The sequence below is a fragment of the Mastigoproctus giganteus genome, chromosome 2 (genome assembly GCF_048544385.1).
Source record: "Mastigoproctus giganteus isolate SK-2022 chromosome 2, ASM4854438v1, whole genome shotgun sequence".
Lineage (NCBI taxonomy): Eukaryota > Metazoa > Arthropoda > Arachnida > Uropygi > Thelyphonidae > Mastigoproctus > Mastigoproctus giganteus.
The window spans coordinates 207,997,917-208,025,660 of NC_143576.1; the positions used below are offsets into that span (position 1 = coordinate 207,997,917).

Genomic DNA, 27,744 nt, shown 5'->3' on the forward strand with positions numbered 1-27,744 from the left:
AGAAACACATTATATGATGAGAAAGAAAATTATTTCTTGGATTAATCACGTAGTGACTGTGAATGAAACATGGTGCAGACTATTTGAACTAGCGAACAAGCAAAGTTAACTAGCAAAAAGCAAAGATAACTGGTTTGCACACAGTGTAAACCAGTTATCACCATGACTGAAGAAATTCTACTGGGAAGATTATGCTCATGCTGTTCTTCAACTCAAAGAAACTTCTCTGATATTTCATATGAATAGGCAAAAGTCAACTTACAAAATTATCCACAAATCCTCAAAGCTGATCTGCAACATGCCATCAAAAACAAGAGACCCCAGAATGTTTAACTGGCAATGCCATTGAATTACATAACAATGTGTATCCAAACCTCAACACATTAGGGCAGCCATCCAGAAACTACCCTGGGAAGTGACTATGCATCCTCCACATAACTTGAGATTGTTGCCCTGTAATTTTAATGTTTTTTGGATGACTGGAAAATGATCTCATAGGATGTTGATTCCAATTGGACAACAACATGAAGGAAGTCATCAAACAATAGTGACAACAGCAACAAAAACACTTTTATGAACAAAATATAAAGAATTCAGGGTACAGAAAGGATAAGTAGCTAAATTGTGGTGGTGATTTTTTGAAAACTTAAGTACCAGGTATTGGTAAAAAAATAATCCTGGGTTTCATTTGACTCACTCTTTTATTTTATTTGACAACAAAAATTAGTTTATTTAGTCAGTTAACATAAACCCCAAACTACCAAATTTTCTTAAAAATATTTATGGAGATGGGAAATAATAATAAAATACTGGCATGAACCAGCATTTTAGTATTCTGGAATTTAAATTTTTTTGCCTGCATGAGCAAGAAACCCAAAATTAAAAGAAGCTATACTACTAATACAAGTTCACAACAATCAAGCAATTATTTCTTCAATACTATGTGATCTTTATTCAGCAAACTGCCCAAAGTACAGTGAAAAAAAAAAAGATAGCATAATTGCTTAACCCATTTCCACATAACATACACAGCACGACCATCTGCAAACCTAAAATATCGATCACAGACTTCTTATACGAAGTATTAGATAGGTGGTCATAATTCAGTGATCACTCAGTGTACATATATAAGTTTGTATTAATATTTTGAATAAAGTATGCATAAATGGATGTGAAAGTTACACAAAGTGCCAATAACTAGAAGGGTAAGGAAAGCAGAAAAAGAAGTGTAGTAGATTTGTGAAAGGTGAAAGAATGTTAATATCCTAAAGGTTATGATGAATTAAGAAAATTATGGGCTGAATTACACTTCTTTTTCTACTTTCCTCACCATTCTAGTTACTGGCACTTTGTGTAACTTTCACATCCATTTATGCATACTTTATTCAATATATTAATACAAACTTATATGTACTCTAGCATCTTTTAATGCTGCTTTGCACTTTTAGGTGCATCTGTCATACCCGATTTATTAATCTTTCATTCACTGAAACAATTTCATCAACTGAATACCTCTTTATCCTATGTAACTTTTTTAACATTTCCTTTAATGGGTTACATTTAATATTTATATATATATATATACAGTGCTTTTTTTGTAAAAAAATATGTGGCGGTATTCTTTCTTTTCTATCAGGAAAAACTGAAAATTAAAAGGACATGAAAAGTACAGTACAGAAAACTCCAGTATAACATGTTACTTCTACAACACGGTTTCGCTCTAACACAATTGATAAATTGCGGAAATTCTCGCACAACATGGTACTTCTACAACAAGGTTTCGCTCTAACATGGTTTGAGAATTGCTGGAAATCTTGCATAACTTGGTATTTTTGAGCTTTTGTGCTTGGAAAACCCTGCTATTATGTTAGATGTAAATTTCAATGTTTCTGTTCTTTTTTGTGAATCTCTGTTGTTGACTTGTTAGTTGCTATTGCCTTTGTGATATTTTTCTAAAGCACGTTTCTGGAAGTCACGACCATTAACCAATAAAAACAATTTGCAGTTTCCGGTTTATTGGTCTTTTCTGTTAGTGTAATCAATTATAAACGGGTAGTAAACTTGATCTTCTTGCATTTGCTATAGTACCGATAGCTGGAATTCTGTGGATTTTCACATTATTATGGCAAAATGTGTTTCCCCCTTCAACGAAATATTCAATCATATAAAAAACAAATTTTCAGAAACTCATTACTCCATATCCCACTTGTGCATATCGTTTTTTTTGCAACTTGTGTGTGTGTGTGTGCCGTGTTCTTTGTTATTAATTGCTTATCATTTTTACTGTTTTAAATTTTACAACCAAAAAAATAAAAATAAAATAAAATAAAAAAAGTCAGTGAACAGAAATATCAATTAGTATGTACATATTACAGTACGTATTAATTAAGTTATGTATGTAAGTGTAAATTTATTTTTATTTTGCCAACTGGAAAATATTCTTCTGATTTTCACATATCATTAAAGCGGGGATCCACTGTATTTTGTTGGGAGATCCCAGGGTTATTGAATTCGGTGCTATTGAACTTGTGCTTGTTTGAGACCATAAAATATAATTATGACTTCGAACAGTGCAGTTTGTGACTTTTAAAGAGAGCAGAAGATACACAAAATTTAGATGCTGCAGAAAAGTGTGCTTAGCAGCGATCAAGGGAAAGAAAATTAAATGAACGTACATTATCGGACATAAAAGTATCACAGTTTGTAAGGTAAATAAATAAATAAATAAATTCTTTATTGCTAATAAGTACAGGACATGTACTAGAGACAATAATACTCAACACGGCGACATGGCCAGGAGTTTTACATTATAAATGAAATTAATTGGCAAAAAGGAAAAAAATACTGTTACATAGAAATTATAATAATGAAAAATGAGGACTAAACGTCATATGGAGGAAATTATCCCAGTTCCACAGATGGAATCCACTCGAGGAGCATGTGACGGTATTTGTAGTCGGTAGCTAATTTCTGAAGGTCGACTCCAAGACGGAGCAGTGCCTGGGCAGGTAGGAACCGACTACACAGTTTCAACCGATTGTATTTGAGGATTAGTGTGGGCTCTGACCTCAAGGATGGCGTAGGATTGTGCCACTGACAGAAATCCCAGATGTTTGGGGCGTTTATCACTCCTGTGTACATTTTTACTGAAGTCATTAAATGCCTGCTGTCAATTAACCTCGGGAGCCTGGGTACATTTAGCTGCTCAGCCATGTCAGTTGTTCTCAATTGAGGGGGTCGGCGATGCTTATTTGTGGCCCATTTCAGGGTCCAGTATTCACACGAGAACACCGGTTTTTGAAGTGAGGGCGACGCAGATGCCCAAATTTCAGCAGCATATAAAATAGCCGGATAAACAGTGGCTTGAAGATATCTGGTAGTGGTTGCGGCATCGTTGGAATGAAGTAAGTGTTGTTTCGCTCTCCAGCGTAAGGTGTTTGTTCAGTTATTGCTATTTAAATTACTACTATTATAAAAATAAAGTTTTATATACTTGAAAAATATCAAATTTATTATTCAAGTATGACAATAGTGAAATTATAGTAACCTTATAATACCATGATAAATCTGACTAAAAAATGAATAGCAAATGCTTAGAAAATGGTACTCACCTTGTATAAATCTGCAATAAATTTTTTTGGTAGATGGTGGTTAAATTTAGGTTGGAAGAAGCATTAAAAAGAACTAAGGCGGGGAATGGGGTCAAAATATTTTAAACAGATTTTAAAATGAGTGCAAGGAAGTAGAAATGCAAATCTCCAATCCTTGGTTGTCATAAAGAGGTTAAAAGACGTAAATGAAAAAAAGAGAGAAGACCAGTGGTGTCAATAGTCGTTACGAGGGACTTTCGTGAATAAACCGTCATCAGTTGGCAAATGGAAGAGAAGTGAGCGCGTGTTGTATTTAAAGTTTATCTAAGCTCCCATGATGCTCTTTTTGACACGTGGGAACTTTAGCCACGAGAGGTTCCAAGCCGGTGAAAGGTTGAAGGGAAGTTTAGCGTTAATAATGTTGAGATCCGAATGGTGTCGGTACCATTCGATGGTGAGAGCTTCATATTGAAGAATTGTGTAGCTCGATCTAAGTTTAATAATAGTGGTGGCAGAGTCAACAAGGGGGGTGTGGTTGTGGGTTTGAGCATGGGTTGTTAACTCAGTGCAGGATTGACTTGTCTTGGAAACTGTTGAAGTGGTAGTATGCACGGGTATTAAAAGTTGTGGAGGAACCGAATTTAGTGGTAGTGCTGCCGATGTAACAGGTGTCGTAGTTTGATTGGCATTTTATGAGATATATTATGTTATTGAGATCATTGATGGGATATTTGTGTGTATCTTTATAAGAATTAAATAGGGAACCTAGTTTATTGTAAGTGGAGAAGTGTAGGGAGATGTCGGTATCTTTGAATGTACGGCGGAATTGTGCTGCGAGTTCACTATGGTAAGGGAGAACTATACGAGTATTTGTCTTGTGACTGTGTCTGGTGGGGTTATTAATACTGTTTTTAACGGTGGATATTGTGTGTTGGATGAGTTGAAGCCGTCCTACACAACCAAATCTACAACTCTTCTTCCAACCTAAATTTAACCACCATCTACCAAAAATATTTATTGCAGATTTATACAAGGTGAGTACCGTTTTCTAAGCATTTGCTATTCATTTTTTATTCAAGTATATAAAAAAATAAGTAAATGTTAAGTTAAGTTAAAATATTAAGTTATTACTACTATAAAAATTAATTTTCCAATAGTTATTAAAAAAAATGGCGTATTTTTATTAGCTTTTGGAATGTGATTTTTTTGATTCGGTAGTTGTTGGCGCATCGGCTTCTGTGGCCATATTGCACCTCCCAAGGTTTTTGCAGTACTTTGATCCAAGCCCGAGGCGGGAATCGAACCCGCGACCTTTGGGTTGCCGGGCAGGTACTTTACCCACTCGGCTAGCCCGGTCGGCTCTTTTGGAATGTAACCCCCTTTTTGTACTGGTTTTTAGTCCCATATAACACGGTTTCGCATTACACAAGATTTTGTAGGAACCAAACTACAGTGTTATATGAGGGTTACATGTACTCTAAAAAATTATTTCCTGATATTGTTACTTAGTAGTAATGTTTTTGGAATAAGAACAAATTAAGTATATTAACACACAGTTTATTAAGCATAAATTTATTATTCAAGTATATAAAAAAATAAGTAAATGTTTAAAAAATAAGTAATAAGTAAAAAAATAATAAGTAAAAATAATTTCATAATAAAGTTTTTATAGAATATTCCAAAGTTTTATTGAGTTCTCATCCAACACACTATGCCAACTTTGTACTGTTTGTGTCTTTTGTTGAATGACATTACCGAAGCAGCCACAAATTGACATATTTGCTGGATCAAAGCATGTCAGCGGTGGGCCTACAATTTTAATTAAGAAATAGTAGTGAAGAAATTGTTTTTGTCATCAACGAAGCTCTGGTTGGGCTGACGATCAGATTCATTTGTGAAAATCCTCATTCACATTCATTTGATGAAATTGGCATCGTACTCAGAGCTCTCGTCAAATTGCTCTTCAGTTTTTCTGTCTTTTCGATTAGGTATTCCCAAAATGGACGAATTGTATCTCTTTCATTTAACTGAAGCCTAACTAACAATTTTCTAACTTCATTCTCACCAAATGGCAACATTTCATGTTTAGAAGGTTTAATGCCTTCGTTGTCCTCATTTTTGTTTTCTCGTCACCGATATTGTCACTAGTTCTTAAATTTGAATTTTTTTTTGAAACTGTTCAAAATGTCAGTGTAATTCGGATATTCAGCTACTGTGACCATGTAAACAGAGATGGAGAAAATTTACGGAAAGATGTGGATAATGCATTTCTGCAAAACAACAGATGATTATTTGTCGGGGTAAAAGAAAATCACTCTCTCCTAATTCTCGAATGGGGTGCTTACAGTTGATTCACAGTGGTGTCCAATCTATGGCCCGCGTAGGTTGGACACTGCTCGAATAAAATTTAAAACAGCATTTTAAATTTTGCTAATTATGTTTTGTTTAGTAAATGTAATTGTGTATTGTATTTGTGTATTGAAATTGAAAATCAAATATTTTCAATTTCAGGTGTATCATTATTTTTATTTATTCACCTTATATTCATCTTAAGCAGTGATCTTTTCAGGTTGTAAATTTTCTGAAGTGAGCATTTAAAAGCAAAAGTAAGGTATTTTTTTGAAAAACAAAAGAAAGTCATATTTTTATAATTTTAATAAAATCTAAAAAATAAGATTAGTGACATAGATTTGTTATACATAAAAGTATTGGGAATTTGCATTTTTTATATATAGCCTGAAAATAAAAAATGGTAACATGAAAACAGAAACTTCCTTTTACATGTAACAAGATATGGAAAATGTAACATGCTAATTTTTCTCGAATCACTCAGTGCAGCCCTGAAAGAATTCTAACTTTGCATATGGCCCCAGTACGGGAAAAGGTTGGACACCACTGCAGTAGAAGGTGAACCAGAGCTCACTGGGAATACCCTTGATCTGCTCACTGTTGACCAGCGCGACTTCTGCATGTGGGACAGGTGGTTGGATAGGTTTTACCAGGTACCACTAAGTTGTAGAACGGTAATCCCTTTAGCTCTCTCAATTATTTCTTAGCAGCAGCAGCAGCACTAATTTCCTAAATTGCCTGAAGTGCGAACAAGTGTGTATGCAGTTAAGTCTCTTCTAAGCCGTTATATGAAAATTTTCTTTGCTCAACTGAAACTATTTTAAATGTAATTTCCAAGGGGAATTAAAAAAAAAAAATCGTTATAAAAGGAGTTCGTTAAACAGAGGTCCGATTGAGTAATTTAGAATTCTAAAAATGGTTACAAAGTTTTATATAGAAAGTATTTTACAATAGACAGTGAAAAATGCAAATTTAGTTAAATAACTTTAAGCTTATTTGAAAAGTGGGTAAACGTGAACAATTTATCGAATATTACAAATTTCGAAATGTACAGCATCCAAATGTCACACGTTACTGTTAATAAAGGTGCTGGTACACCCTACCGTTGCATACCATCCCAAAAACAAGCACTGTGTGTGTGTGTGTATATATATATATAAATGCACATACACACACTGACCTTGTGTGATTATCCATTAATTGTTTAATGGACTTGGCATTATTTCATTTATCAACAAAAAGGTATAAACAGATCATTTCTGTAATTCTTCTTGATTAAGTGCAAAAAATACATATTATGTATACACACACCATTGACAAATCCACTCATCATCACCTGAAGGTGAGCCATCACCACCATCATCATCTTCTGACCCTGAAAATCAGAAAATTTATATATCTGTACATTTGTTTCTAATATTAAAAAATGTCAGAAAGACTAGAATATGCCTTAAATTATCAACATGAATGCATTAATAAGAAGTATATCTGACAATTTTTAAGCTACATCTGCATACATTTTATGAAACACAAATGGACAAGGTCTTGACTTAGTTTTTGGATACCATATTTTCATGAACATTTTGTTTTCATTCGTCCATATGTTTTTTTTTTATGAAAACCCCAAACATGAGAGGTATTAGAACCTATAGTACTTAGTACCACACATGGGTTGGAGGTTGAGAAGATATTTGTTGATACATGTGGATTATAGCTTATAGAGTTTGAAATAGGTTTGATTTTAAAATATTATTTAAATCATTTTTGTTATGCACCTGTGCAATTAATTTGACTTTCCAAAATGGAAAAAAAAAAAAAAAAAAATGGAGGAGTAACATAACAACCAAAACATGATTTGGTATGTCAAAAATGCTTATTGAGAAGGCGGACTTAGCATTCCAAAAAGAGTTAGGTATATCACCCTAACAATAATATGTGCAAAGGTGAAGCTGCAGATCCAGGCATCAAGAAGAATGGAATAGGCATAGCCTAGACTTTCCTAGTGGTGCTGGTGATGCAGCTCATAAGCCTAACAGAGCACCAAAGTAAACCCCCTTTATAACTTGTAAATAACAGCTAAGATAAGCTAAATAACCTGGGATCCATGTCAGCTGACTTTATCCCCCTTCCCCTCCTCAAATATTTGCACATAAATTGCAAACATCTGTGTATTTTGAGTTAAACCCAGTGCTGCAGCAGCATTATTATTATTATTATTAGCTATATGGTGCAAGGGAGCCTGAGGCTTATGCTGTACCAGCCAAAAAAAAATTCCCGAGTTACCCTGAGTGACAGAGAGAGAGTCAGAAGTAGAAAGGAATCATCAAGAAAGAGAAGAATGATGATATCCAGCTCTGGACCCCGGGTGTGCCAAGCCCATACTCACCAGATCTGAGCCCCTGGGGTGATTGGTAAAATGTGCAATTCATTTCTTAACATCAAGCTGGCATGCCAAAAAAAAGCACATGCTGGCACTTGGTATATTTTATTCAGCATTTTTGGAATAAAAGCTTTGACTTCAAAATGGTCCATCCTATGCTGGCATTACTTATCTTAAAAATATGGCAAAATAACCATGGTTGCGTAAAGGCTGCAAATTCCGAGTGTAAACAATGGCAGTCATCCTTTGTGAACCAAAAAAATTGGTGCTTGGCATATTTTATATAAAAGGATTGTTTGTTTAATCATATCTTTATATGTTTTTTTTGCAGGTGTAATTCATCAAGAAATAAACTATTCTAATGCATTATACTCAATAATAAATATTTTCATAGTATATAAAGTGGAATTCATTTTCTGAAAGATTGTTTGTTTTTCACAATTTTAATATATATATATATTTTTTTTTTTTTTTTAATAAAGTTACATGAGGAAGCACTTTATTTAAATTTATTTTTATAGCCATACTTCTCAAATTGTTCACAATCAATGATGTTGATTGAAAGTCAAACCTATGATGAATGAACACTAATTTCAAATTGACTTAACTTTAGTGAATATTTTAATTTTTTTTCCCTAAAAAGTACACCAGTGTGCTTGCACTTTTTTGACAGTTACTCCAATTGTAACTGGCAAAAACGACTTCACTACACTTTCATGCCTTTTTTTTTTATACAACATACTTTTTCATATCAACATTGGCTTTGAATCTGAAAATCGTAATTGGTATCTACGTTTATATCTGCTGCCTACTTTATAAAGATACGTCTAATTTTTAATAGCAGCATATGGTGAATGATTCAGAATAACACTGTTATCCACAGAGCTGGGTGTTTCTGCACAAAATTTTATTTTTCTGCAAAAAAATTGCGCCTCTGACATCCCATCAATAAGCATTCTTTATTTGTCCAATTGACATTGAAACAAATAAAGAATGCAAAATGCATATCGCGCTTATTCATTTTGCGGTATTTCAAAGTTCAAGATCACATTTATGCGCCCGGCTTGCCCCGTTTTAGTTACGGCTCTGCATAATCAGCCGAGGTGCACGAATGAATCATCATCACATGTTAGTCTAAGAATGAAAGTAAGAATAGTTAAAATAAAAGTCTTTCTTTCTTTACAATTACTATAAAACTACTCTTCAAATTGGAAAACTAAGCATTACCAAAATCACCATCAATATTTTAAAAATTTACTTGATAATTAAAAAAAAAAAAAAATCCCCACCCTCTCAATTTTTGATGTCACTGGGGGTATTATGATTTCATTGTATTACTGCTATAGGTAGAAACTATTAACAGTCTCGATAATTAATTATATTTAATTTGTATTGCATATATTTCTTGCTTCTAATAATATATTTGTAATCAAGTTCGTAAATGCATGCCATTTTACTACAGTACTCAAAATTACGTTTATGGCCGAGTTCTATCGCATAGCTAGTATAATAGTAGGAAGGTATTTACTACTTTGTGGCCAGTTTGCTTTAAATTCTATGGATATTAAATCAGACTGCTTAACAGATTTACACTTGCATTCATAGTTCTGTTTTGATGAACGTGAACGAACAGATAATTAATGTCTTTTTCAAGCAATTATAAACTTCGCAAATTAATTTCGTTAAAAATGGAAAAAAAAAAGTTAATACAGTTAGCTTAAGTACACACGCATATTAGAAAAAATAATTCTACATATACTCTTTTATGGTAAATGTTCAAATTAGCATTAAAATTCAGACCTTCCTTAAACGATGCCATATTACTGCAAATTTACAACACGCCACCTTTTGGTATATTTATCTAATCTTCAGCTGTCACTGGTGGTTCTGCCCGCTAAAATTTGAAATAAGAATTCGGGGTGTTGACCGGATTGTTTCAGGTTCCATTCCATCCTTCCGTATTGGATTAGCTGTTTTGCTGCCAAATTGTTGGATGGTAGTAAATAAATTTTAGCAACAGAAGACTGAATACTTTGTTCTTTCAAACATATGTTTTCGTTTCGTAGTATCCTACAACTTACTGCCATTATAATATTTTGAATTTTAAGTAACTTCAAACCTTCTTTTTTTCGGGAGATGCATACTGTTTGGTGAGTGTCTTTGATTTTACGGTATATTAGGGATTGATTCTAACAATTATAAAATGAGTGAAAAATTGGAATCCGTCATCAGGTCAAGTTATCCTGCCGTTTATAAAATAGGACTTGAGCGTACATCTCCTGAAGAATTATGTTTATTGTATTCAGAAGAAATTATTCCTGGTGCGTGCAGTAGTCTTATTGAGAAATCGCTTATTGATTATGTGACTCGGATTATTGAACCAGTGGGTTGGAAAGCTGTGTGGAGATCAACGCAACTGTCTTGTGGACTGCCATATGAGTGTGACTTAATAGTAGAGGTAAGCTCTTCTGGGATAAGCAATATATAATTATTAGAGACTTAAAAAAATATAGCCAGAGTATAAAATTCTTTTCTGTACCATGAGTTAAATGATATTTCTGTAACATTATATTTACGTCGTTATTAAATTATAGTAAATTTAACAATTGATATAATTTTTTCCCAAACAGATTTCATTTGATGTTTCAAATTATTTAGATGTTGGGTAGAATAACTATTTCCAAAGGGTAGGGAGTCTTTTGCCCTTCATCGTTTAAAACAACAGCAGCGCGTGTCATGTCAAACATAGTGCCCAATTTTTACTTGAGATCTTGATTTCGTAAGATCATGATTACAATTTCACAATTTTTGTAGCATTACATGGGAATGAATTAGTTTTACAACCCCCTTCCTTAATTCTCATATACATACTAAAATATCAGAACGCCGTAGTTAATGTGAATTGTGCTTAGATACTGTCACAAATTGTTCTATTTTTTGAACAGTGTGATATGAAAATGAGTCAATATTCTTCCATATTTAATTAATTAAAATAATGGACCACTGGGATTAACTTGATTACCAGATTGAGTTTAAATATTCTTACACGTCATTTTTTTTTTTTTTTTATTATATAATCCAGAACATTTTCATTATTAATTGCTTGAAATGGGGATGTGGTTAATAGCATATGAATTTTAAAAAAAAGCACTATTGTACCATATATATTAACCCGGGGGGCTCACATCTGGTGAGTATGGGCTTGGCACACCCAGGGTCCCGAGCTGGATATCATCATTCTTCTCTTTCTTGGTGATTCCCTTCTACTTTTGACACTCTCTCTCTCAGGGTAATTCGGGAACTTTTTTTTTTTCTTGGTGCAGCATAAGCCTCAGGCTTCCTTGCACCACATGACTATTAATAATAATAGACTGCTAAGCAAATTTATTGAAACAGGTTACCAGCCATTCAAATTTAACTCAATGCTGATGAAATTCTTGCTCAAACCACATGTGAGAGGGCATTAATTCAAACTGAGGAAGGATGGTTGTAGGGTAAATGTGCAGAAATTCGACTGCAGTCAATTGTTGGAATAGATTCCCATCTGATGTAGAGGAGGGTAGTTTTAATAAATTCAAGAACTAGACAAACTGTTTGAAGTTATTGGGCAGGTGATATGGTAAGTTGTTGTTGTTTTTGGTTTTTAGGAGCATTAGCAACTAAGGCCATATTGCTCCGGGAAATGCGGTGGTCATTCCCTGACCTTTCCTCATCCTCCGTATTTGGTGGTGACGGGCTCGAACCCCGGTCTAATCAAGAAGCGTGTGCTACGTACTACTGCTCCTTCCCACCTGGCTACGGAGGCGGCGATATAGTAAGTGCTCTTTTAACTGATGTTGTAAAACCTTGCTTTCTTGTATCATTTGCCATTATTAATACTAAACATATCACTGTATTAATAGCCTTAGTCGCCCATACACCATAAAAACCAAACCAAACTGTATTAATGGCAGAATAGTTTGGTGGGAATTGCCTACCAGAGGAAACTGATTTGGTAGATACAAATATAAACTTTGAAATAAAAAAAAAAATCAGACATTCCTGATTTACAAATGCAAATCCCACCTCATGCTAAGTGGGATGTTGAAAATTCCAGTTGCAGCTGTTTGAATGCGACATCATCACTTATTTTGATTAGATTAACAGATTCACTCTTATCAGTTCTATATTCTAACACCTTTAATAAGTGAATCTTTAATGTGATTAACATGTGGCAAAGGTAAAGAAATAGGCTAATTCATAATACTAAGTTTGTCACATATCCGGCTTTCTAAAGAGGTATTGTCCATGGATGTGTAATTGTCCAGTTTTCCAAGGTAATACATAAAATAAATTCAAGTGAATTAGTGTTTGTGGTAATTTTATGAGATTCTTCTAAGTTAGACTAATTCCAAGTGAGGGTAATTATTGAGTAATTCCATAGGGTAATTATTGATTCTTTTGAATAAATATTGTCTTCAAGTTGATGCACCTACATGGTGTAGTTTTTTTTTTTTTTTTTTTTACTTACGGTTTCCAGGCTGGCTTTTTGTGAGAATCCCAGCAAGTCCAGTAACTGCACATATGTCAATTGTATCAACAGATGGTAAGTAATAGGTGTCTTCTTTTTTGGATTTTAAAATGTGGAACCCTACTTAATATTAGTATTATTATTAATAATGGCCATTTGGTGCAAAGAAGCCTAAGGCTTATGTTGCACCAGCCAAAAAGAAGAAAAAAAAAAAGTAAAATAATAATAAAATAAAAGAAAAGAAAATAGACAATCTGTGTTTCCCTCCTCCCGTAGGTAACTATCCAGCTGACCTTTGAATTTCCCTGAACTATGAGCCTCTACCACCCATGTAGGTAACTTATTCCTGTAATTTATAACTCACTGGCAAAAATAAAACTTCCTGCAATCCAGGAAATTTTATTTTCCCATCACCCCACCCCTAACTTGAATTTATGGCCCCTAGTTCTAGAATCAATAACCATGAAAATTTTGCCTCTCAGAGCCTTAAACACCTCAAGCAAGTCTTCTCTATGGTGCCTAGTTTTCAAGCTGTGCAACCCACATATTCAAAGTCTTTCCATTTGCCCATCTCACCAGGCAAGTTACCCATCTTTGGATCCTTTCAAGAAACTCTGTCTTTTTTTTTTTTAGATGCAAGTCTTCATACTTGAACACAGTGTTCCTAGTGTGGTCTAACAATAGCCCTACTTTGAACATATATAATGGATTAAATATGTTCAAAGTAGAATTAAAGGTAAAACATTTTGATTTGACTTATACGCAGTTCAGGAAATATCTTGAGACCCTGTGAGAGGGGGAAAAACTGCGTAAAAATTAATTTGAAGGAAGGAATGTAGTAAATAATAAAAATTAAATAGAATACATGTCAAGTGCATTATAACTTTGTAAGGATTCCTTTTTGTTTTCTTTGTTTTTGCTTCACTGTTTGTTAATTTGATTTTTTTATACACACACACTTTATCAAAAATCATGATGTAAAAATAATATTTATCATCAATAAATAATATTCATAAAATATAGTGAAATTATTGATATTTTTGTCTTTGGACAGGGAAATTGAAAGGTTTGACCCAATTTGTCATTTTATGTCAGCATCACATAATACTTGTGTATTATGTGAACTGCAAATACATAATGAAATGCAAATCATCATATACCTGAGACGATTCTTTACAGTCTATTCTACGCAGTAAAATTAGTTCGTAGAATAGGTAATGTGATTGGCAGATTTCCGAGATGTCATTATATTGCCAAAAAGGTTATTCTGTTATTTAGTGATTGTTTCATATTTTAAAAAATGGTAGATTTAAAGTAGTGAAATACCAATTGAACTCGTTGTACAGGCAAAGTTTTTTTTTTTTTTTTTTTAGTTGTTGGCTTCTGTGGCCATAATGCACCTCCCCAAGTTTTTGCATTTTACTCTGATGAACCTGCAACCTTTGGGTTACCAGGCAGGCACCTTACCCACCTGGCTCGCCCGGTCGGCGCAAAGTTTGTTCTACTATCAACATTAAGCAAGGATAGTCCTCCTAATGCCATATAATTTAATAATTGTTTTATTTTTATAATCTAATTAATATTAGATATTAATTTTATTTTATATATTTAACTATTTATTTATTTAATAATAATAATTATATTTTAATAATTCTGTTTCCATAAATAGAGAAGTGTGTGTGTGTGTTTTCCATATTGAGCCGTTTTCTCCCCAGATTTCAAGGGATAACATATATATGGACATGATGTAATTGTGTGTGTACATAATTTTGAATTTTACTTGGTAATGTAATGTTTTTATTCTAACACTGTTTTGTGGAATTTTTTTCTCAGCAGTGTCCAGCTTAGTTAATTTACTTTAATTTTTTAAAACTCAACAATTTCTTTGGCATATTATTTAGAGATGGGTGGGTGTCCAACCAATGTCACTGAGCATTGGTTGGACACCAACCTGTTGTTTGTGTCCAAATACACTGGTAAACAAAACTTAAGGACCAACACTATTTCTAAAGGTTACAACCACAAAATCTTTACTTAAGGTACTCTTTACTGATGAGAGTAGATTGCCTAGGCAGCGATTCTGGACGTCAGCTAATCTCTGGGGAGGCATTATCTTGGATGGACGTACACAACTCCAGATAGTGGAAGGCGGTACTGTAACTGGTGCATGCTACTGTACTGAGGCATTCCTTCCCCACGTGTGTAATTTCTGAGGTGCCATTGGCCCGAGTTAGTGTTTATGGATAATAACGCCACACCCCCATCGCACTGCAGCTGTTGATATGCTTTTGGAAAGTGAGGAAATTGTTCATATGGATTGGCCTGCCCATTCCACCTATCTAAATCCCATCGAACACATATGGGATGCTCTGGGGGGATGCCTAGTGGCAAGTCCACACCCACCAGAAAATCTTCACCAGCTGAAGATGGTGCTGACAGAGGAATGGACGATGTTACTGCAAGAACTTATTAACAACATTGTTCTAAGTATGGACAGGCGGTGCAAAGCCTGCATTGACACTACGGGTGGTCATATCTCCTACTGAGGACCACCTCTTCCTGTTGTTCCATCTTTGGCAGTGATGCATCTGTATCATGGCAGCCAGTGCTATGTTGCCATTTTTGAATAAAGTCCCTCTGTACCATTTTGTTTCCATTGTTGTGTCGGTGTTGTTTCCTTCATTTCTGTACCTCACGAGGTTCCTTTGGTATGTTTTTCCATATCCAGGCCACTTATAATTAGTACATGCTATTAATTAGGAGTCTTGAACTTTAATGATCAGCATTATATGAAACAGGTTCTTGCTGTCATTTTTGCAAGGAAGCTATGGTAAGTAGGTTACAAATATATAAGGTGATGGATATGATTTTTTATTACTTGAACTAGTTTCTATTTTTCATCATTCTTAGAGAGCAGTAACAAATTGTCAATCATTTCATTTTAGTTTACTTTTCAATATTACACCTTAGTTTAGGATTTTATTTCAGCATCAGTACTCATTTTAGGTAGTGGATGTCAGCCTGAACAGACTAGCAGCAGAGGTAATTGTGAAGGAGCTATTGTGCTCTGAAGGCTCTGAAGACTATATCAAAAATTGTCAGCCGCTAATAGAAAAGTTCATAGATGGAGAAAACCATACCGTTCCTTTGATAGAATTATATCCCATCAGTGAAGATGATGAGGAAGAGCAGTATCTTCAAACAGCTATAGCCATTGAACATGTCAGGTCAGCTTAACAGCATCACTTTTTGATGTGAAAACATCTGTGGTGGCACTAGAGTAAAATCGATTGGTAATAAAATTTTCTTGTAATGGAAATGACGCAATTGGTTGTTAATGAAATTTTTTATGGAAATGATGCAATCGATGTCACTTACTATTAGGTGGCTGTTAGATTTTAAATGACGCAAATGACATCACTTCCTAAATGGTGCTAACGATGCTAACTCAGTCACTAACTTTGATTCAGTAGAGTAAGTTCATACTAAGATATGGAAATGATGTCACTTCCTAAATGATGCCAACTCAGTCAATAACATTGATTCTGTAGAGTAAGCAGTGGGTAGTAATGTCATGCAAGAATAAAAGCAGAATATTATGCAAGGATAAAAGCAGAATATTATGCAAGGATAAAATGCAGACTAATAAAATCTGCTTCTCAAGATTTTGATCAATCTTCTAAGTAGTGTAAGTAAGCAAGTTTCGATCAAATCGTTCAAAAATTTAAACGGTTTTACTTTAGTGCTGCCATAGATGTTCTCACGTAAAATAAAACATCTTTTGTGCATACAGGATACACATACTGCTTTTTTTCCCCCTTATTTCTCTCACTTCTGTTCTTTGAAACAACTATCCTTTACATGTGTGTTGTGAAAATTCCACTGTACAGAAATTAAAGCCCAATGTCAACAAGTATACTCTGCCTTCTCAACCTTTAATCCATATATGGTACTGAAGTATCATTAATTTTTGTAATTTTTATGTTTTGAATCCCCATAAAAAAAGTTAGAAACAACTGTATTATTGTGATAAATGAGATATTATAAATGCTTTTGTTTCATAGGTAGCTATAATTCCCTTAATGAAAGTTAAAGGAATTCAGTTAATATCACAAAAGTTATCCTCATTTCAGATTGTATTGTGATTTTTGGGCCATCCTGTATATTATTTATAACCTTCAATGGCTAAAATTAACCCAAGCACAATACTAAGTACTGTAGGTTCTAATACCTCATGTTTGGGGTTTTCATAAAAAAAAATATATCATTTAAGAGTAGTAGTAGTTTTCTGGAGTAACTTGCAAATTTTTTCCACAGATATTTTTACAATTTTTTTTTTTTTTTTATGTATTTGTTTGCCACGATTTTTTTAGTCACAAAAATACAAGTTTGTATGTAGTGTGTTACATTTTAAGATGTAAATAGCAATAATTCATTAGCAAATAGTAATAATTCATGATTTATATATTAAAAAAAAAATGAGCAAGAAGCAATGACACATGAACCAAAAGCATTGTTTTTGCACTTCTGCCATAGTGCCCATTCATTCAATCAGCACATGGAAAAACAGTATCCAGTGCTTCAGCTGCAATATACAGTATATGGGTAAACGCAATTAGTAGATAGGGACAGAGGGAATCTCATTAATCCATTCATGCGCATCACTAATTAGATGACGAGGCATTTGGCTTTTTTTTTTTTTTTTTTTTTTACATTATCATGTTTATGTCCATGAGAAACAATAAAATCGCAATGTCACACAGTCATAGTTTGGTATCCTTTTTGCATGGGAGTTCTTTTTTGATGCATACGCCACCAACCATAGGTCCCCTGAAGTGCTCTTACAAATATAACTTTTAGGTCATTCTTATTGAATGGCCCAGGGTCAGTAATAAGTTTGCAGAAGTCTTACACCACACACCTCTGTAGAATAAGATGATGGTTGAAACAGTGGGGATGTTGCCTTCTTCAGCTTCTATTTGCTGTTTTAGGGATCTATTTAAATTATATTTCCTTCGTTTTAGATGGTGTGCCGCTTCAAGGCCATCCCCTGCTCCCACAATCTGTGCATACATAAGTTGAATTATCCCTTGTGTATATCAGGTCAGGTTTCCTTATGCCCTCCTGGGTTGAGAATCTAGGCTCAACACTAGTCCTCCATCCTCTCTGGGTCACCCTGTTGTTAACAATGTTAACAATTGCGTTGTGTCGACTTACCCGCTTGTCATGGGACCAATGACAGCGGAGCAATACGCGGGCCAGAGATTCTGCTGCTGCTGAGCATCCTCCCTTACATAAGCGATCAGAAGATTGTCCTCTTGATGTTCTGGAGAGGGTAGGTAGAGCATTTATTCGGGTCCTGACTAGCTCAAGATATTCATGGCCAAACAGGAACCGGGTCCCATCTCCGACCGAATGGTGTTGTCCCGAGACGAGGGAGGACTCCTGAAGTGCCCGTCCATCAACCGAAGCATATAGTAAAGATTTCCATCTATTGGAGGACATAAGTTTATTTGAAATATTAACCTTTCCATCCATGCACAAGACATTAGTTTTCCTAAATTCGTTCTGGAAAGTGGATTTACCTGTCAATTTTATTATCAATTGGAAATTTGAGGATAGGAGTTTATTCATACGATTCCTTTTTAAAACTGGAATACTCCAGCAGAGTGATGGAACCCCTAAACCACCATCTTTTATACTTGCATAGAAGTAGGGGTGTCTTTTGGGAGCTTTAGCCAGCATTTAATTGCTGATCTTATTTGAAGATCAAGCGAGTTGAGCCTCCCAGCAGTGATTCGTCCTAAAATTAGACTGTTGTAAAATCACGGAATTAAAAACGTTTTTAAAACGAATAATCGATGCTGGGCTTGAGTGGTGCTTTTCTAAGCCTGCTCAACTCGCTTATTATGTCAACCCCTACCTTAGTCGTCCCCTTAGGTGAAAACTCAATTCCTAGGTAGTTCCATCGCTCTTCTGAGGACTTTGCAGGTAATACCTCATTTCCTAATAGGATCCTTACAGTTTTCACTTTCACCTTTTTCTCCCTTCCAGATGCAATTAGGGAAAAAGTCCAAGATTTCTGGATATTAATCTCTAATCCCTTTTTATATAAAAAGGCTCTGACCCTGTCTAGTAATGCTTGCAGTCCACCTTTTGTAGATGCAACCAATACAAGGTCATCGGCAAAGGCCAGTGCGTTAACAATTTTATTCTCCACCCGAAAACAAATGTGTTTGGGGAGATCTTTTAACAACATATTAATCACCATATTAAAAAGCAGGGGGGACAACTGATCCCCCTGACATACACCTCTTGTTGGTGCTACGCACTGGCTCTTGCCGAGAAACCTCAGAGGTTGTCGCACCTTCGTATAAATTACATAAATATTGGGCAAAAACCCGTGGAAGGGCATGTTGGTGGACTGCTTCAATTATTGCCGCATGATTAATGGAATCAAAAGCCTTCAGAAGATCTATGGTTGCAAGATGTAGATGGTTCAGCCTTGAGCGCGATTCTCAAGCCAAGATTGCAGGAGAAACATGCTTTCGGCCTTTCCATCTACAGGCAAGAATGCCCTTTGTCTTTTATCTATAGAAATTAATTGATTCAACCTATTTACAAGAATTTTGTGAAACATTGTAGTCAGGACCGAGGACATCGAAATTGGTCTAAACTGACTAGGAGCTGAGGCATCTTTGGATTTTGTAAGAATATAGTTCTCGCTGCATACATCAGATTAGGTAATTTATCCGAATACAATAAAATATGGAACAGATCTTTTAAAATTGCAATTGGGATGTTACGCACCAGTTTTGGATCAAGACCATCGGGACCTGGAGCAGAATTAGGATTTGGAAAATTGTTTTTAATTTCTTCATTGTTAATAGGAGCATATAGCTTCTTTGCTATTTCTGTATCTGGTACGTCGTCATGGGCATACCTAAACATAGCCGATGCTCCACTCCAAGGAATTTTTTTCGGGACAGAAAAGCTGGCTCCAATACTGAAAAAAGTCAGTATGTAAAATATTCTGGTCCTCGCTGGAAAGGTCATCCAAAATCTGGTACGCACACCTCTTTCCATTTTTATTATACAGATCCTGAACTTTGGCATATTCAATTTTTCTTAATTTCTTTTTACTCAAAGTTCCATTTATATTATTCTTTAGTATTTGCCTAGGATTGTTTCTCGATGTTACATTAGATCCGTATCGATGTTCTAATATATAAGTTTAACTCTCCAAAATCTAAAGTACCCTCTAACGCTTCAGACATAATGACTTCAAAAACCGATGATTATAATAATCTTCTGGAAGTTCAGCCAGGGATGCAACCATAACCTCTCTTAATTTATCTTTAATATCCTCATCCATAGTTTCATAAACTTCTTCGTCCCTCAGTATTTGTACCGTTGGTCTGGCAGTTGGTAAGGAAGCTGTTTCATTGGGAGAAGGTAAAGACAAGATCGATCCTTAGTGGAGTAGCTGATGGAAGCGCCACTCGAGGATCAACCCCAGAGACCAGCTCAGAGTCGGTAGCCATTACAGCATCCCGGCTCACTCCAGTCCCCGGAGCTTCAACCCCGGTGGCACTGATGCCACGTATCTTCCCCGGCCCTGAAGAATCAGGGTGAGGTGCCACAGCAGGCCAAGGTTGTTTTGATTTAAGAGGTATGGGATTAGAAGTGGGATGGGAAGCAAGAACACCAGATGTATGATTCTGCTGCAGGGTCAGTACCTGTGCAGCGTACGCTGGGCTCTTGTGGCGACCTTTTATAGCCTCTACTATTCTGTGAGGGAACCTGGCCTGGAGAAGTTGGTTGATGCTCCTCCTTCCCAGGCCAAGCTCGACCTCAGCCACAGCAAGCACGACTATCTTTTCCTCACTCCAGCGGGCACAAATGTCGTTCTGTTATTATCCGTTGGTTGAATTCTTCTGGATGAGTTCTCTTCGAGTGGAGTCCAAGACTGGATTTGGTTGAGAAGGTTCTAGCACACTGCAAACACTGGAAGGGTGCTCCTGAGGGAGCCGGTTGTTGAAGCCGCATCTCCAAACCAGAGGGCTGCACATAATCCCGAGGTGGTGCTGGATCGTCTACGCCGGGAGGACGCAGAACGAACTCTTTATCTATATTTCTTTCTGTAACCGTGATCAGCAACCCGATGGGGAGAATTAGCGTGTACCACTTTCGCCAGGCGAACCTGCCCAGCCCACACCATGAGGAGGTAGGATACTCCGCACTTGTGACGATATTATTGCCACTTCATGGGCCTTAAGAGAATCATGGTTACTCCCGCCATTTACCCGCGCTTGATTGGATAATTTCACTTTGACATTCAGAGCACTGGGCAGAAATCACATTGCGTCAACACCATCGATGGCCATCGCAATGCTTTGTTTTAATTAGACAATCGGATTCCCCTGGTCCGTGCCAGTTCTGAGTTGGCTGTTAGTTGCTGGCCGAACCAGGCGGGCCACTCGGCATGCTGCGCAGCTGAGGCATTCCACAGGAAGGCCCTGATGCTGGTCCGGGCTCAACCGGTCCATCACTGGACAGTTTCGCCCAGTCCTGGTGCAGTGCCATACCCGCTTCGGACCCCAGCTCGACTGGCCCAGTCCTCAGAGCCAATCCTTGTCCCGTGGTTACGGATCCATCTTGCCTGTGTGATATGTAAGAAAAGAAATAATCGATGGATTTCTATTGGTCCAATTTTTAATGAAATATGGGAATGCTCAATGTCATTCCAGACGAGTAAAATATAAAATTTCTTGAAAAATCATTTCACTGAGAGTCAAGTTATTATATGCAAATGAAAGGACAGAGAAATGATAATTACTTTTTCTATTGGTCTGATTTTAATGAAATTTGGACTACTCTAAATGTCTCTGTAACAGAGCTAAGTTTAAGACAGTCTCTATTGGTAGTTGATTTTTTATATGCAGACAGACAGATTAAGTAATAATAATTGCCAAATTTCCATTTACCTGATTTTAATAAAATTTGTGATATCTTGACTAATTTTTCTAAAAGTGCCAAATAAAAATTTTTATGAAAAATCAATCCATTAGAAGTAGTTATTACATTTGGATAGGCAGGTGGACATGGCGAAAACAACAGGTGCATTATGTGCCTATTGTCTTCATCAAAAATATATATTATATATAAATAACATGCATAAAACACGTTTCTGAATAGTAATAAGTAAATCATTTGTTCCTTTATCAGCATGGCAAACTAGGAAATGAAGCACTCTACCCTGTGTAATCAAATCTCTATTTCTTGTTAGGAATGATTACAGATACTGATCATGCATTTCATGGAATTTTATGTATACAGTGGTGCCTTGCAATTCGACAGTCGGATTTCGCGGGCCAGCGCAAACGCTACATGATATTGCACGATAGAATTCTTTGCTGGACTACGTAGCTGCGTTTAACGTTGCTAAATAGCCACGGTTGCTTCATACATTTTAACCAATGGTATTAAAGAGCGGGAGTAACATTTAACCAATGATAGATAAAGCGGGAATAGATCCTACAATCGTTCAGCTACGTTAGCTGCCCTCAAAGATAGCTACAGGTATGCCGTCAGTTCTTCCGTTATGTTCCTCAGTTATGAGACAACATTATCTCATTAATAATCATAGTCTGAGTTCATGTTTGCTTGAGTTGTTTGTGCTAATTTATAATTCTGCATTTCTCATAAAGTAAAAAATTTTGTGCTTTTTGCAATTATTTATTTTTTGAGTGAAATTTGATAATGGGTCCAAAGAGAAGTGAACAGTGGAATAATTCAGGAAAGAAACACACTTGGTTGAGCATAGAAAAGAAGAAAGAAATTAAAGTCCAGCTACATCTGTCCAAAATTCACAGATGTAGCTCAAGAGTATGGCGTCCCTAGGTCAACCGTGGAAACTTTTTGGCAACAGACAAGATTATAGGTGCTAGGGTGTTTGCTGGAGCAATGAAAATTTCTGACAGAAACAGATCTTTAATCAATGAAGAAATGAAAAAGCTGCTTCTTACCTGGATTAGAGAAAGACAGATGAAAGGAGATTCAGTAACTCAGCCAATGATTTTTGAGAAGGCTAGGTTAATTTTTGAAGAATTGCAGAATAAAATTCCAGGACGTATCTCAGATCAAACTGATCAATTCAAGGCAAGTCGTGGGTGGTTTCACAGATTCAAAGTTAGAACAGGTATCCATAGTGTTCCCAGACATGGGGAAGCAGCTAGTGCAGATAAAAAGGCTGCAGAAGAGTTTGTGAAAAAATTTGAAGATTTAATCATGAAGGAAGGCTACTTGCTGCAGGAAATTAACGGGAATGAAACTGGGTTATTTTGGAAGCGCTTACCAAATTAAACATATATCACGCAAGAAGTGATGCTCCCAGGACATAAGCCTATGAAAGATAAGATTACCTTGTTATTGGCAGCGAATGCAAGCGGAGACTTGCATTTACTTGCATTGCAAGTAAAGCCACTTCGTGTTTACCACTCTAAAAATCCTCGGTGCTTTGGGAAGAAAATCATCAAGTCCAAACTGCCAGTGATGTGGAGATCCAATGCAAAAGCCTGGGTAGACCAGAAAGTCTTCAAAGATTGGATTTTTGAGGAGTTTGCCCTGAGCATAAAAAAAATTCCTCATTGACAACAATTTACCTTTGAAAGCACTGCTGATTCTTGACAATGCTAGTGCCCTCCCCCAAGACTTGGTGAACATTCTTGAAATTGACTTTGATTTCATCAAAGTCCAGTTTTTGCCTCCAAACACCATCACTGATCCAACCCATGGATCAAGAAGTAATTGCCTGTTTTAAAAAACTTTACACCAAGGCTTTGTTTTCACAGCTTTTCGACGTGACTCATTCTTCTGATAAGACACTGAAGGAGTTCTGGAAGACTGAGTTCAATATTCTTCACGCCATTGCCTTTATTAAAACTGCCTGAGAAGGAGTGACACAGAGGACCCTTTGTGCAGCATGGAAGAAACTCGTTCCTTCCTTTTTTTGGGATGACACCAGTGCAGTCCAAGCCGCTGAAGAATCAGAAGCAGCTGCGGCCATGCGAGAAATCATTTCGACAGTGGAGAACATCAACATAGGAGAAGTTGATGAGGCTAATGTGGAAGAGCTTGTGGAGGATCACAATGACGAACTAACCATGGAAGAACTCAAAACACTCAGCAAACAGGAAGCAAAAGAGAGAGAAAAGGAAATTTCATGTGAAGAAGAAGAAGACAGGAAAAAAGGGCCGATGCCAACAGCTGCCATTAAAGAAATTTTATTCCACTGGGAGAAGGTGCAGTCTGCTTGTTTAAAATGGCACCCCAACACTGCTGTTGTAACTAGAATGACAGACTTGTTTAACAACACTACTATGCATCACTTCAAGGCTATCTTGAAAAAGAGGGAGAGACAGTCCACCCTTGATCAATTCCTCATCCCCATTCAAGCCTAGAGGAGAAGAGAAGGGGTAGAACAAGATAAATAAAACATCCTTCCAACATCTAAGGCTCAATGAAATGTATGTACTCATTATGTATTTTGTAATTTTGTTTGTTATATGGTAGAATATAGTAAAGTCAATAATATCGTGTATTTCTCTCCGACAACAAATTAATCAATTTGCCATAAACTTATATGGAAAATATTGACCTGCAATTCAGCGACGAATTACAGTCGAATTGCGAGGCACCACTGTACTACTTCATCAGTAACTGGGATGCTGTCTCTATGATAACATCAGCTCACACACATCAGAACAAGAATCTTTTTTGTTGTAATGTGTCCCCTGCAGTCATCTGAATTTCTTGCTCATAATCTCAATATGTTTCAGCTTATACAGTAACAACTTGCGTGAGATGAATCAGCTGCTTGTCAAAAATATTTATGCTGTTTAATTTGAGTGATCTATCAAAATAGTTAACCAGGTTGATGAAACAAGTTTTTCCTTTACAAGACCGTTCTGTATTTCCTTCAGAATGCTATTTAATATCTACTGTATTTCCCCATGTATAAGACACACCTTTTTTCGAAAAATTTGGGCTATAAAAACTGGGTGCGTCTTATACAATGGTTGTAGATTTTTTTTTACTTGCATTTTCTGCTTTTTCGCATTTGTTGTCTTTGCGCGCTCATTGTTTCGCACTTGTTACCGATATATTAGGTTATGTTTTGCCACGTTCTGCCCAGAAATGGCTCAGAAAAGATTTTCGTACAGTGCTGAATTCAAGTTAAAAGTGATCCAGTTTGCAAAAGTGAATGGAAATCGCGCTGCTGAACGTAAGTTTGGTCCTCCTCCAACTGAGAAAACAATCCGAGACTGGCTACGGGAAGAAGAAATCCTACTGAAAACGCCACGGCAGAAGAAGGCCATGAGAGGCAAGTCAGCAAAATGGCATGATTTAGAGAGGGAATTGAAGATATGGATTGAAGAGCAAAGGCCAATTGGAATTCCTGTGTCCACAAAGATGGTTCAGCATGAGGCAAGAAGAATTGCTGATGAAAAAGAAGTTACTGATTTCAAAGGAGGACACAATTGGTGCTTCAGGTTCGTGAAACGGAATGGACTAAGCATGCATACATGCACCAGACTTGCCCAAAAGATGCCTGAAAGCTTTGAGTAAAAGGTCCTTGAATTTCATCGTTTTGTCATTCAATGTCGGAAGACACATCAGTTTGAGTTGGGACGGATTGCAAATATGGACGAAGTCCCCCTTCAATTTGATGTCCCAAGTAACAGAACTGTTGATAAGAAGGGGGTGAAAACTGTAACTGTGAAGACAAGTGGACATGAAAAGAGCCATTATACAGTTGTTATAGCTTGTTGTGCCGATGGAACCAAGCTGCCTCCTATGCTGATTTTCAAATGCAAAACAATGCCAAAAGAAGACATTCCTCGAGGAGTGATTGTCCACGTTCATGACAAGGATTGGATGGATCAGGATGGGATGAAGATCTGGTTTGAGAAAGTTTGGAGCAGGAGACCAGGTGGGTTCTTACGCAAACCTGCCCTATTGGTGCTTGACCAGTTCAGGGCACACATAACAAAAAATACAAAGAAGATTGCTGCAGAGCAAAAAACAAAACTTGCCGTCATACCTGGAGGCTTGACATCCCAGCTCCAACCACTTGATGTCAGCATTAACAAACCCTTCAAAGCTGCCATGAGAGACGAATGGAACCAATGGATGAAGTCTTCTGGGAACAATTTGACACCAGCAGGAAGAGTGAAGAAACCAACTATAGGAGAAGTTTGTACCTGGGTGAAAAGATCCTGGGATAATATCAAGATTGAGATCATTGCCAAGTCATTTAAGAAGTGTGGCATTTCAAATGCCATAGATGGAACTGAGGACGAGGCAATATATGAAGACAGTGATTCATCATCAGACACAGATGAGGACAAGCTAATGGATGGGAGTTTTGACAGTGATGAGCTGTATGAATTTCATGATGAATAAAACTTGAATTCAATAACTTTATGTAATACATTTTTTTCAAATTTCGGTCCTCAAAATTAAGATGTCTTATACATGGGGAAATATGGTATATGCACTCCAAATGAGCAAAGTAGGTAACTATATACCAGTCACTCTGCATTATTGATTTTTCCCTACTGCTTATCAAGCCCAAGATTTTATTAAATTCTGTTATTTTATTTTTTTGCCCCTTTTTTTTTTAAGATGCTACGTATTCCTTGGATTTGGTCTCAATTTGTTACCACGACAGTGCAGTTATATCAGCCAATGGAAAGCACAGCTAATTTTCTGGAAGAAAAACACCTCTGTTTGGAATTGTACACTCACATACTGAAATCATATTTTAACAATGGCCTGCATAGAAGAGCAAAATTGAGAACTAGCTAACCTCTTGTGTTATTGGTAAGAATTTAACACTATTAATTGCAATCACTGCCATTGCCATAGAGTGCATCTGGCTGGAAAAATTTCCGTAGCATGTCTGAAGGGAAAATCAGCTCCTTCAACAGAAATGAAGCATGATTATCTTTCATGTAAAACAGCTCTGATTAAAATTAAGTCATGTACTGCTACTTTTTAATATTTGCCCAATGGGATATCTTGCATAGAGGAACAAAAGTTAAATGCTTGATATTCTCTTATGCCACAGAGAAAAATTTCCCACATCACTATACAATTGCCAATGAGCATAGTGAGTTGCAAGAATTTGCTATGAAACAACCATAACAATTGTAGGATGACCTCTCTGATATCAGAAAGCAATAGGTTTAATCCAGTATTACGGAGCAATAATATTCTTCCAAAAACAAAATGATTAATATATAATGCAATTTTCCAGCCTATCATACTATATGGATCTGCGATTTGGACTATAAAGGAAAAGCAAAAGAAGAAATTACTAGCTGTCGAGATGGATTTTTGAAGATCAGCCCAAATATCTAAATTGCAAAGAGTTAGGAATGAAGATATAAGAAAAGCAATAGACATTCAAAATACCACCATTGACAAAATAGAACAAAAGAGATTAGAATGGTATGGATATGTTAGGAGAATGGGGGAGGAGGAGGGACTACTTAAAAAGCAATGGAATGGACACCACCTAGAAGGAAAAGGAGAGGAAGGCCTAGAAGCACATGGATGGAGGAAATGAGGGTGGCTATGGAAAAAAGGAAATTGAGGACTGGAGACTAGGAGGACAGAAAAGAGTGGAGGAACAATATTAAAATATTATAAAAAAAAGTTAGGTCAAGGATAATTGTTGATACAATGGAGAAATCCAAGAAGAAGAAAACAAAAGATTAAATAAAATAAATAATCTGACTATATGAATTCTAGTTTTCTATAATGACCATTCTTATAACATGTTTATCTAGTTAAGCTAGCTTATTTAGTTAATAACTAAATCCCTATACATTAAGTAACGTTTCAGG

The 27,744-nt window shown here is 36.1% G+C and overlaps 2 protein-coding genes across 2 annotated transcripts in view; one reads left to right on the top strand and one right to left on the bottom strand.

The window, feature by feature from the left end:
- LOC150090016 (ADP-ribosylation factor-like protein 2-binding protein) overlaps positions 1–10,157 on the bottom strand; it is an 88,543-nt gene extending 78,386 nt beyond the window's left edge. The window contains exons 1-2 of the mRNA XM_090368938.1: positions 10,120–10,157; positions 7,251–7,314 (exon numbers count right to left, since the gene is read on the bottom strand). Coding sequence (XP_090225064.1) covers positions 7,251–7,314; positions 10,120–10,138 — 83 coding nt within the window. The 5' untranslated portion in view covers positions 10,139–10,157. The remainder of the gene's footprint in view (positions 1–7,250; positions 7,315–10,119) is intronic.
- Positions 10,158–10,522: 365 nt separating this feature from the next.
- The window catches only part of nesd (SHC binding and spindle associated nessun dorma), an 80,346-nt gene continuing 63,124 nt past the window's right edge, over positions 10,523–27,744 (top strand). Inside the window, exons 1-2 of the mRNA XM_090390149.1 lie at positions 10,523–10,777; positions 15,836–16,056. Coding sequence (XP_090246275.1) covers positions 10,523–10,777; positions 15,836–16,056 — 476 coding nt within the window. The remainder of the gene's footprint in view (positions 10,778–15,835; positions 16,057–27,744) is intronic.